Source organism: Cucumis melo, chromosome 9 (assembly GCF_025177605.1).
Source record: "Cucumis melo cultivar AY chromosome 9, USDA_Cmelo_AY_1.0, whole genome shotgun sequence".
NCBI lineage: Eukaryota > Viridiplantae > Streptophyta > Magnoliopsida > Cucurbitales > Cucurbitaceae > Cucumis > Cucumis melo.
In genome coordinates, this window is record NC_066865.1 from 2869900 (window position 1) to 2882128 (window position 12229).

Sequence of the window (12229 nt, forward strand, 5' to 3'; positions counted from 1 at the left end):
TCAATTTCACAAACCAAATTTGTCCAGAAATCAATATATATATTTATATTTATTGTATTTCTAGCATTATCAAAAGCGTTACATCAATGATATTTAAGATATCTTCAAATAAGTGGAAGACTAATTACACCAATCAAGAGAGTATACTTGTGTTATTGGTCATCTCTCATTTATTTTTGTCTTCACTATATAACTATAGTTAATTATTCTATGAATTTTATGTCTAATAATTTTTTTTTCAATTTTGCTTAGGTTGGTAATAGCTAAAAATTTTAATTTATATCATAGTTACTGAATCTTTTACAATTGATCTATAACATTTTGGAGTAATTGATTTTGCTTGATGACTAAGTTTAATTTCTTTAAACTATAAATAGGACAAGACCTATAACTGCAAAAACCATCCTAAAAATCTTCAACAAGTAAGCAAAGTATGTGAAAGATAAAATACACATAATGTTTGTCAAATGCTATATAGAAAAAAATATATCTTCTGTATCCTTATTTTTTGTTTTTACTCTAATTTATTTAGTTGATCTTCATGTAAAATCTTTATGTGTTATTCACTTCATTTTCTTCTCTTTAGTATTATAACTACTTTACATCTATTTTAACTGCGATCTTACTCTATTTTAATACATACCCAACTATATCCTCAATTTAATACATAAAAAATGTTAAACAAAATTTGATTAATGTTTTCATAAATATTAGTACTTAATTGCAACACAACATTTACAACTCCAATTAAGTTGGGAAAAAGAACATGCAACTCCAAGAAAACTATCAAAATAACTATTATATATGATTAGTCCAAACTAACCAAACATTTTTGGAAAACCAAAAGCCGCCAAAGCCGAAGTCATTTTCAATGAGAATGACTTCTGAAATGGAAGCACTCTCATAATTATTCTCTGAATAATATATTTGAACAAACAAACACATATGTCTTTAACAATATATTCTTTTTCCTTTTTAATAGTGTTTTTCTAAGATTTTTCGTTTAAATGAAATGACTAACCTAGAAGTTCACACATAACTAACTTTCATTCATATTCTTTTCTGGTGTATCACTAGAATACAAATGTGGGTCACAATATATATAATCTTGATAATGTCAATTTCCCTTAAAATAAAGGATTCAAAGAAACATCATAGTTCCCAATCACTTGTAAAAATTAATAGACATATGTGACCATGTTATTTAACAACAATATAGAAGATTAATTAAGATTGTTGTTACTATTTATTTTATCTCAAAAGATATTGTAAAATCAACTTATTTTAGTTAAAATAGTTTAGTTCAACTTTATTCAATAACTACTCGGATAAGGTTGGAATAATACATAATGTAATATACATGACGCTCTCATGTATCTTTTCCAATACCCTCCATGAATTTTTTTCTAAACAAAATTTAAAGTTTAAAGATGAAAATGAAACATTTTAAAGAATTTAGGTTAGAAAAGAACAAGTAACCTAGTGCTTTTCTCGGACCCTTTAAGATACTTATACCATGTAACCTTACCCCTTTTATGAATGAATTTGGAGTATATAGTGCATAAGAGGATTTCTTTGGAGACACCATTTAGCATTAAAATACTCTACGTTTATTTCTAAAAAGAAGAACAAGTAACCAAAGAATATATGTATGAAAAACAATTTTCACTCACATAGACAAACTATAATTGAATCAAACTACACAAAAATATGTTATATCATATGGTATAACTTTTGTCAATAATTGCCATCTCTCATTTTCTATGTGGAAGAAAGAAACATGTCACGTGCAATCAAGCAGAAAAGTTTGAAAAGGAAGCTGTAAGTTTGTTGTCTAAGAAATAGAGAGTCAATTTTTCTATAAAAAAAAGAAAAAGAAAAGTTGACCGTTGCATACGTGGCAGAAAGAAATTACACGTTGGCACTATTTTAGCCCAATTACTTGGCCAATATTGGATGAGATGAAATAATATAAAAAAAAAAAAAAAAAAAACGTTTTATTTACTGTTACACCCACCTCCCAAATTTAAACGACCATCACATTTGACGTTAATTTTATGCAACATTTTTGAATTCTAACACTTCTAGAGGCTTATAATCTCATCTAATAAATTTTAATTTTCCAGCCTAACTTTCAAATTCTAATTCCTCATTTTACATTCAATTTTCTCCAATATTTCTCGTTATCTACTGACTTAAATTAACTAACCCTATCTTTAATGTGACTTTTTTTTCTCCTAGCAACACTTGTGTTTATCAAAACCAAAACTATTGCAATTGGGATAGCAATAATTAGGGTTAGGAGGTCTACATCTTGGACCATCCCGACCATGTTGACATATACAAGTGTACCTCAAGAATAATATTCGGTACTTTCGGTTGGGGAGATGGAGTCGTGCACCACTAGTGAATCTCGTATGATAAATCTCGCAACTTTAATTCAAATAACAATTCTTTTGTGAGTTGCATTATGTTAAAAATAAAAAGAGTACGTATTTACGATGGACAAAATTTTTAGGGTTAATAATTAAGTTTATATTATAATATTTTAAAAGAATTGCAAATATAGTAAAATATATTAGTGATAGAACTTATTGTTAATTTTTTTTTTAGATAAATTATTTCTCTAAAGGTTCCTTTTATAAAATAGTTTCTAAATGAATCTAATATTTCAATACTTTTTATATAAATTTGAGATTTTTTTTTTGAGAAAAATACTTTTGATAATCTAAAATCAGGCAAAGAAATTAAACTATATATTAAACAAATATTGAATAATTAATTTGTTAAAAATGCTTAAAGAAAAAGGAATATTTTACCAAAAATGAATACACTTTTTCCAAGAGATCAGCTCTTCAAAAACTTGTAGTTGTTGAGTTGTCAATTCAAAATTATATTTCTATAGCTTATAATAATAAACATTACATTTATTTTGACTATATGAAACATATCGATTATTTAGATACATAAACTTGATTAATTCTATTGAAACGTTTTAAGGAATATATAATAGTTTAGACTAAATAGAAGTTATTTTGAAAGTTAAAAACTCACTAATTCAAACTTTGTTCATAACAATTTGGGTTTTCGTTTTTCTCTTTAAATAAATTTATAAAAACTGCTTATACTTTACCTTACAACATAACTAAAAGGGTAGTTTCAGAAACATCGTTTTTTGTTTTTGGTTAAGAATTCAAAATGCTTATTGAAGGATGATATGAAGGAAAAAAAAAAAAAAAAAAACCCTTTTGATAACATTTGACTTTTTACGAAATAAACTTATAAAAATTACTCTTCCAACCATAAGAGTCCAGAAAAATAATAGGTCTCAACAAATTTAATTTTATTTTTAGAATTTGACTAAAAATATAAACGTGCGATCAAAATAAACATGACTAAACTAATGTAGTGCTTGTACTTAACCTTAAAGTTAGAGATCTGATTTCCTCACCTACATATTAATACAATAATTCCTTTAGAAAAAATAGTTATATTTGTTTCAATAATCCCTTCTAAAAAAGTTAGTTATTATGAAATGGACATCAATCTTCCTTTTCAATGTTTTCCATAGTCTCTCTCTCCAAAAAAGCTATAAATAAGGGGAGAACTTTTCTTCAAAGACCACCATATTTGTAATAACTGACCATTACAACCAATAATAATATTTGGAGAAGTGAGTTATGGCCTTGGAAGAATTATCATTCTTCACTTTCACTCTTCTCCTTCTTACCTTCTTCCCTTTAATATCATCTTCTCAACCAAACCATTCTCACTCCCATGGAAAAGCATCATCGCAATTTGTGTTTCTTAACCAACTTCATGGATCCCAAAAGGGTGACAAAGTTGAAGGTATCCACCAACTGAAGAAATACCTTCACCAATTTGGCTACTTGAATGAGGATGCTCAAATTCATTCTGAAAATAAAGACGACGAATTTGACGAGTTGCTAGAGTCCGCCATTAAAACATACCAAAAGAATTACAATCTCAAAGTTACAGGAACTCTTGATGCTATGACAATAGCTCAAATGTTGAAGCCTCGATGCGGAGTTGCAGATATCATCCATGGCAATACTTGGATGAGATCAAGCAAGAAAAGAAAGCAACTTGAACATGGAATAGTTGGCCATTTTCATAGGGTTTCTCACTTTGCTTTCTTTGACGGAAACCCTAAGTGGCCTGCTACAAAATCTCATCTCACTTATGGTAAATTATCGGCTAATAGCAATCAACTTAAAAGCTTAAGCTAAGCTTAAGCTAGTGAATTATAGTTAGCTCAGTTGTATCAATACTTCAAAGAGCATATATAATCTTTTATTCATATTCTCAACAGGGTTTCTTCCAGGAACTCCACCAGAAACGGTGAGTCCGGTAGCTCGAGCTTTTGCTACTTGGGCGGCGAACTCTCACTTCACCTTCTCCCAAGCTTTGGACAACCAAACTTCAGACATAACAATAGGGTTTGAAAGCGGTGATCATGGAGATGGGTATCCATTTGATGGTGTTGGAGGAGTGGTAGCTCATGCTTTTTCACCGTCGGATGGCCGGTTTCACCTCGATGCCGACGAGTCTTGGGCGAACGGTGTTGTTTCTGGTTCTTTTGATTTGGAGACGGTGGCCTTGCATGAGATTGGACACCTTCTTGGCCTTCAACATAGCTCCATTGAAGGGGCTATCATGTGGCCACAAGTCCCCGAAGGAGCTTCCAAGGGTTTGCATGCTGATGATATTGCAGGGATTAAGGCTTTGTATAATAACATTCTTTAAAATTACAACTCTGTATTTCTTCATCTATAGGTTTATTTATTTATTTATTTTATAAAAATTTGGTTCAATGTTTGATATCTTGTAATTGATTATTAATTTGAATTATATTTATATATTGTTTGCAAGTATTAGGTTAAAGGTTTTAACGAATATAAAATAATTGTACAATTAATTTATTTAAGGTGAGATTTCCTCTTTTTCAAGATATATACGTGTTTTTAATTATTTTCACTAATTAATTATAAATGATTTAAATAAATTTTTGCTAATGACATCTATACTTTTGTAGCAGTATTCTTTTTAGGTGAATTAAATCATGTAGGATGATATTGTCTAACTTTAAAACTAAGTCTTGTTTATATTTATATATAGATCGAATATTTTTAAATCTAGCAAAATAAACTAAAATATTTATAAAATATAGTAAAATTTTAGATTTTATTAATGAGTTATACTGATAGACGGTGATAAAAATGTCTATCAACAATTTAAAATTTTACTATATTTTATAAATATTTTCGCTAGTTTTACCATTTATACAATAATGTATTTATTATAAAATGATATGGATATTGATAATTTGATATTATTATCTATTCTGCTGTATGCCCCATTTGTAGTGATTCACCTTTTACAGAGAGATGACCGCGAAAAATAAGAAAATGAGAAGAAAATACTTGATTGTAACTAGGCTTTGCTACTTTTCTAACCAGTTTATTAATCTTCTATTTTCTTTCTCTTAGAAAAGAGATATATTTGATTTTTTTTAAAGCCATTCGAATGGAAGAATCGAGTCTAAAGTATTAACATAAAGAATACAATGTAAAGTTGCAGATATATTATAGGCAAAATTTATAATCAGTTCATGAGTATATTAGTGACAGATCATATCTTACTAGAAGCCTTTCATATATCATTATGGTTGATTAATGGTTTTGTTATATTTATACCATTTTTTTTTTTGAAAAGGTTGCCATACAGTACTTTATTAATTTTAGTTATGTTTTTGTTTTTTAAAGAAAGAAAAAACAAGCTCCAACAAATTATGGAAGGAGAAGGACTAGTACCAGCAAAGAGAAGAAATTACATGTTGGAAGAAGGTGGAAAGTGGAAATTGGAAAGTCAAGAAATAAAGTCATTAGCCCTATTAATTCCATAGTGTCATTATCGCTTAATTAATTAAGTTATATCTTTCTTAAACTAGAGTATGTTATTAGGAACATTGTTACACATAGTTCAATATTAAATTCAGTATTTAATAATTTATAAGAAGTATTAAAATTTGGTGATTGCATATTTGAGTGACAATTTCAATTTCTTTCATTCAAAATAAATAAGATAAAATGTTTTTTTTTAAAAAAAAAAAATTTAGAAAGCATATATGTATAAATTTCAAAGTTGAGAAAAGTATTAAATTTTACCAGTCGTGTCCATCAATATATATTCATAATTACTTGTTAAAGTAATTATTGTGTTTTGGAAACTTTTCTGTTTCTCAAAGGTTTTTCCTTTTTAAGTGAAGAGAGAGTGTGAAAGATGATGGACGACGTGTAGGTCCAACAAAGCCAGAAGTTTTCGTCTATGGGTGTGACAGTGTGTGGAAAACATACACATAGTTCACATTTCACAGAAAAATAATAATATGACATCCTTCACCTAACCCTATATTTGACTAATGTTTTATTTCGTTAATTAGTCGGTTTCAATTGATTTATAATAAAAGTTTATAATTAAAGTTCAAACAAACATATTATTAAATAAAAAAATAAATATGAAATTTTGTTTTAAATGTATAAAGCTTTTAAAAATATTTATAAATAATAGATAAACTTTTAATTAGAATAGACTCAGTTATAAAAATCTATTTTTGCAAGTGATAGAAGTTTATTTTTGTGTATATCAATTTATCAAAAAGTAAAATGTTTCTATTATTTGAAAATAATTTAATTAGTTCATTTTACTGTCTTATATCTAAAAATTGAAATAACATTGGAGATTCCATAGTCGAAAAAGAATCGAAGATTCGCACAATAATTATATAAGTTAGAATGTCGAGTTATATATTATAATTAACTTTTTCTATTCCATATTTCACAGGGATTTTGAAATTTTTAATCGTGTTTGTTGCTATATTGAACTACAACTTCAAGAGACATGTCTTGTCAGTACATATGCATGTATATATATGTGGAGGGGAGACATATCTTGTCACTCTAATTAAGGTGAGTGTGGGTATAGTACCTTAACTCCTCCACATTTTGCAAACTGCAGGTTTCTGGCTGGGGAAGAGACAGCTCTGCGAAGGTTGAGTAAGATGCTCTTCCACTAAATACTTTCTTTGCTTCTTCATGTCTCCCTTTATATATAGGGAGATTTTAGAGTATGTGTTTAATTTTGGAAAAAAAAAAAACAAAGTGGATGCTTTAATAATCGCTTTCAAAAAATGAGTCTGTGAATTAAATAAATTGGTTTAGGATAAAAAATTTGATATCAACTTTTAGAAGATGTTTTTTCTTAAGAGAAACATTTAATATCTTCTTCTTTATATGTATATTAATTTGTATAATTCTGTCTAAAATATTGCTCTTTAACTATGTTGTTAGGGCCGCCGTCTCCTTCCGTAAGCCAACTCTGGCCACCATCGTTGATCAATTTTGTTGGGACACCATTGTTGGTCAACCAACACCATTAACAGAGCTACCTTCGACTACTACCATCAACGATCACAACTAACAAACTATCACAAACTCTGACAATGACCATCTCAAATGACAAGTTATGACGACCATTATATTATTTTAATGCATTGGTTATTAATATTGTATTAGTTGCTTTTATTTTTAGTAATTCGACGTTAATAAAAAGAAGCTTTTAGTATATAACAAATAAACAAACTTATATATAAAAACTTTCAAAAAGAGTTGAAGATACATGTGTTTTTAATTTAAAGTGTTTAAATATAAATGACTTTTTGCATAGATTATTATTACAATTACATCTGGAGCCATTTCACTTACAAAGCAAAATTGAATATTTTTTTTTTTTGGGTATCGTTACTATTGAATAAAAGAAAATTCAATCTAAAATAATCACTATAAAAACATTTTATTTATATTAGAAAAAATTGCATAAGATATCTTTGACACGTGAACTCAACTCAACATGTCAAATACATATATGAATTCTACACGTTCATAATTAATTAAGAAAACTCTAATCGAAGTTAAGTATAAAATTGTTTCCATAAAAAATATTATTTATCCATAATTCACTTTGATCCATTAGTCCTCGTCTTTTTGGATGGATCATTAAATTAAATGTTGCAGCATTAGGGTTTAAAATGAGAGGAAGGAGAGATGCAGGTTCCCTCTTCTGCATGGCAGACATGGCCATCAATGTTATCCATTGTTTGAATTAAACTTGTACGTAATCACTTAGGACTTTCTAAATTGAGCAAATGAAGAAAAAAACAAAAATGGCCTAACTCTAAATCCCTCCGTTTCTACTAACTAATTAAATTCAATCAATATTTTTATCTTTTAATTTTCGTCATTCAAAGCCCTACGTTTTTTAACTGTTTAAACATCAAAGAGACGTGCACTTTTTCTTATTCATTTCTCATCATTTTCTTAATTTAACATGTTTTCGGAATGCTTCTAAAAAAGTATAGAAATCACTTATAAATGCTTCTAGAATTTTCAAAATTAATTTTAATAGTATAAAATGAATATTATATACTTGAAAGCGTAAAATTAAACCCCGAATAGATTTTCACTTAAAGTATAATTTTAAAAACACACAACCAAAATAATTTTAACAATTTCAAAACTTACTCCCAAATATACATTTAGATGCATCTTAGGTTACATTTATCATTGTGTAATTTTACTAAATTATCTAGAATGATGTAGTTTGTCACGTCATAAATTCTTCTTACTTTCTCTATATGTTTAATTTCTTTTGTTGGTTTAATGAGAATGGATACATAGAGGTAAAATGCACCTACATATTGCTCATTTTGTTCATTATGATCAAACGGAGAAAATTTAGGTGTAGAATAGAAAATTGAACCTAGCTCTCATCCTTAAGATTCAAAGTCATCATGTTCAAGTATCATTGAGCTAAGTTCATTTTGCTGCACCCAATTAAAAATACTGAAAGTTGTTATATATATATATATAAAAAAGATAATTAGTCAAAAATATTTGTATGTGTGGGAGAAGAATTAAGTTGTTGCACATAAGTACTGCTCAAACCCTATAAATAGGCTTGAAAATCTTAAGTATTTTGCACAAAAATAACTAATATCTCTTAAAGAGAAAATGGCCTCTTCCAAAGCAATCCAAATCATCTTCCCTTTTACCCTTCTATTTCTTTCCCTCTTCCCTAATCTAAATACATCATCTCCAATGATCTTGAAACATAACTCCCACAACATGAACTCATCCAATTCCTTAATGTTTCTCAAGAATCTCCAAGGATGTCATTTAGGTGATACAAAACAAGGCATTCAACAAATAAAAAAATACCTTCAACGTTTTGGTTACATTACTACCAATATCCAAAAACACTCCAACCCCATATTTGATGATACTTTTGATCAAGTCTTGGAATCTGCCCTAAAAACATACCAAACAAACCACAATCTTGCACCCTCAGGAATCTTGGACTCCAACACCCTTGCTCAAATAGCCAAGCCTAGATGTGGAGTCCAAGATGTAATCAAAAACAAAAAAAGAAACCAAAATTACAAAAATAATGGCCATATTCATTTCCACAAAGTCTCTCACTTTACTTTCTTTGAAGGAAACCTCAAATGGCCGTCTTCAAAGTTCCACTTAAGCTATGGATTCCTCCCAAACTACCCAATTGAAGCAATAAAACCAGTGTCAAGAGCTTTCTCAAAATGGAGTTTGAATACCCATTTCAAATTTTCACATGTTGTAGATTATAGAAAAGCTGATATCAAAATAAGCTTTGAAAGAGGCGAACATGGAGACAACGCTCCGTTTGACGGTGTGGGAGGAGTTTTAGCTCATGCTTATCCACCAACGGATGGAAGGCTTCATTTTGATGGTGATGAAGCTTGGTCTGTGGGTGCTATTTCAGGTTATTTTGATGTGGAAACTGTGGCTTTGCATGAGATTGGACATATTCTTGGGCTTCAACATAGCACTATTGAAGAGGCTATTATGTTTCCAAGTATACCAGAGGGAGTTACCAAGGGTTTGCATGGTGATGATATTGCTGGAATTAAGACTCTTTATCGAGTTTGATACGATTGATACTCTCAAATGATATTTAATTTGTGTATACTTTTATTGGTTTTCGTTAGAATTTAAGTTCATTATTATATGAAAAGTACATGTACAATGTCTTATTGTGGTTGAATAATGTTTAGGCTTGTTGTATTAATTCTATCCAAATTAATAATGTGAATCTAATACTGAAATTAAGTATATTTTATTTTGTAAGGAACGACTAGATTTATGTTTTGGAAAATATTTGGGTGCAGTCAAACTGTACCCATAACCTATCGTACATATCTCTCGAGGCTGCACCCAATAATAACATGCCACATAACACTTTTTTTAACCTTTTCTAATGATTATTTTTATATTTTATCTGTGTGCACAAAAGAAAGGGAAGCATGTATAATTTGGTGCTGCCTAAGCTCCACCTAATCGTTCTCTTCATTATGATATATGTAAGTTAAATGATTTTGAGTGATTTTGGGCTAAAGAATGTAAATTGACTTGAGATGATAGAGTTTCACAAGCTATCTAATCAAGAAGATGGTGAAACTTAACCTGGAGAACCACACCCTTGGGTCAAATTAAATATGAAATGTGGGGAGTTTGGATTAAGGGTTTAGTTGACCTATGCTCGACCTCGACCCTTGGCCACGTTAGAATAATATTCCAATTTTTTTATAACTTAAAAGATTACTTCAAGCGCCCAAAAACACTAAAATTAAAAGAAGTTCTTATACTTAAAGTTGCTAAAGTTAAATTTGAATGAGTGACTTCAATGTAAGGCATTGGATTCTAGCAATTAATATCATCTTCATGCAAACCCTTGTCTCTCTATTAGGTATAATTGGAAACATATATAATAGCTCCTTCAAGAGTGCTATGTTGAAGGTTAAGAATATGTTCAATCTCATGCAAAGCCACAATTTCCACACCAAAATAACCAGAAACAGCACCCATTGAACCAAGCTTCCTCAGCATCAAAATGAAGCCTCCCATTGGTAAGTAGGTGGAAAAGGCATGGGCCAAAATCTTCCCACACCATCAAATGGATGTTAGAGATGTTGTGTTGACAATCTTCGACGTATCTCCGGTGGATGTTATTCATCTGTCTTTGCATTTGTTGTATCAACTAAATGATTGTTTTTAAAAAAACCTGGTGTAGAGAAAATTTTTCCTTATTAGAAAAATCTTGTCGTTGTCTTTTTACTAACTTCCTTTCTTTCCTAAGTGCGTTTGTTTTGAGAACTAGGGTTGCTCTCTTTGGTTTTTCGTTGCACGTATTTTATGGTATTGTGATTGTTTCTTGGCTATTTCATGAGAATTTTACGAGCTAAAGTCATCATTGTTTGTTGAGAAATTTTCACAAGTGTATTGATCTTTAAAGGGGCGAAAGTCGTGTTACTATAAGGTGGTTGGAGGCTTTACTCCTAGCCATGTATTGATATGTTCCTTAACATCTTGAGAAGATATTCTGACCAAGCTTAGTGGACACTACAGCAAATTTAACCTTTTATTGTTCGTTGAAAAAAGTGATATTTGATATATATAATGTCGGTTTTTCTATAAAAAAACAAAGGCAGACTTTTTTGAAACCAAAGTTAAATTGTTGAAAATTAAACATGTTTTAAATAAATAAGTTATATGTGAGTTAATTTATGTAAGTTAGAGAAGGATGTGAGTTAAAAATGTTAGAGTTAATTTAGTAAGACTTTCATCTTAGTTAAATGTAGGATTTAATTTGTTGTATTTAATTGTGATATAAGTTATTCTTATGAAAATCCTATAAATAGGATTGAAATGTTGTAATCTAAATCATCCAAGTGTGAGTTGAATACACACAACAAGTCTTCCAAAAAGTTTTTGTTTTCCATCAAATATTCTATTTGGTGATTATTTATTTGGGGTGTTCATCAAACGCTTCCAACAAAGTGGTATCAGAGCTTGAGTTTGGAGTCTAAAAAACTGTTTTTGCAAATGACAAACAACAATTTAGTTCTCTTCCAAGTACCTCGACTTACGAAAGAAAATTATAGTAGTTGGTGTATTCGAATGAAAGCTCTACTTGGTTCACAAGATGTGTGGGACATTGTTAGTAATGGTTATGAAGAACCAGAAAGTGATGCAGCTTTGAATCAAGCTCAACGAGAAGCTTTACAAAATACAAGGAAAAAAGATCAAAAGGCCCTCACCATAATTCATCAAGCCAT

General features: G+C 29.4%; 2 protein-coding genes across 2 annotated transcripts; both read left to right on the top strand.

Annotated features, from left to right (window-relative positions):
• The first annotated feature begins 3629 nt into the window (after nucleotides 1-3629).
• LOC103498041 (metalloendoproteinase 2-MMP-like) lies at nucleotides 3630-4898 on the top strand. The gene is made up of 2 exons (XM_008460492.3): nucleotides 3630-4206; nucleotides 4334-4898. Exons 1-2 carry the CDS (start codon nucleotides 3681-3683, stop codon nucleotides 4765-4767), a joined length of 960 nt encoding a protein of 319 aa, XP_008458714.2. The 5' UTR covers nucleotides 3630-3680; the 3' UTR covers nucleotides 4768-4898.
• Nucleotides 4899-9047: 4149 nt separating this feature from the next.
• Nucleotides 9048-10182, top strand: LOC103498042 (metalloendoproteinase 1-like). The gene has a single exon (XM_008460493.3). The coding sequence runs from the start codon at nucleotides 9090-9092 to the stop codon at nucleotides 10041-10043; it is 954 nt and encodes a 317-aa protein (XP_008458715.1). The 5' UTR covers nucleotides 9048-9089; the 3' UTR covers nucleotides 10044-10182.
• Nucleotides 10183-12229: the final 2047 nt, after the last annotated feature.

Bases quoted from the DNA above. Each gene is read 5' to 3' on its own strand.
- LOC103498041 (XM_008460492.3), top strand. From the start codon at position 3,681: ATGGCCTTGGAAGAATTATCATTCTTCACTTTCACTCTTCTCCTTCTT. The intron at 4,207-4,333 runs GTAAATTATCGG...TATTCTCAACAG, and splicing joins AAAATCTCATCTCACTTATG to GGTTTCTTCCAGGAACTCCA.
- LOC103498042 (XM_008460493.3), top strand. From the start codon at position 9,090: ATGGCCTCTTCCAAAGCAATCCAAATCATCTTCCCTTTTACCCTTCTA.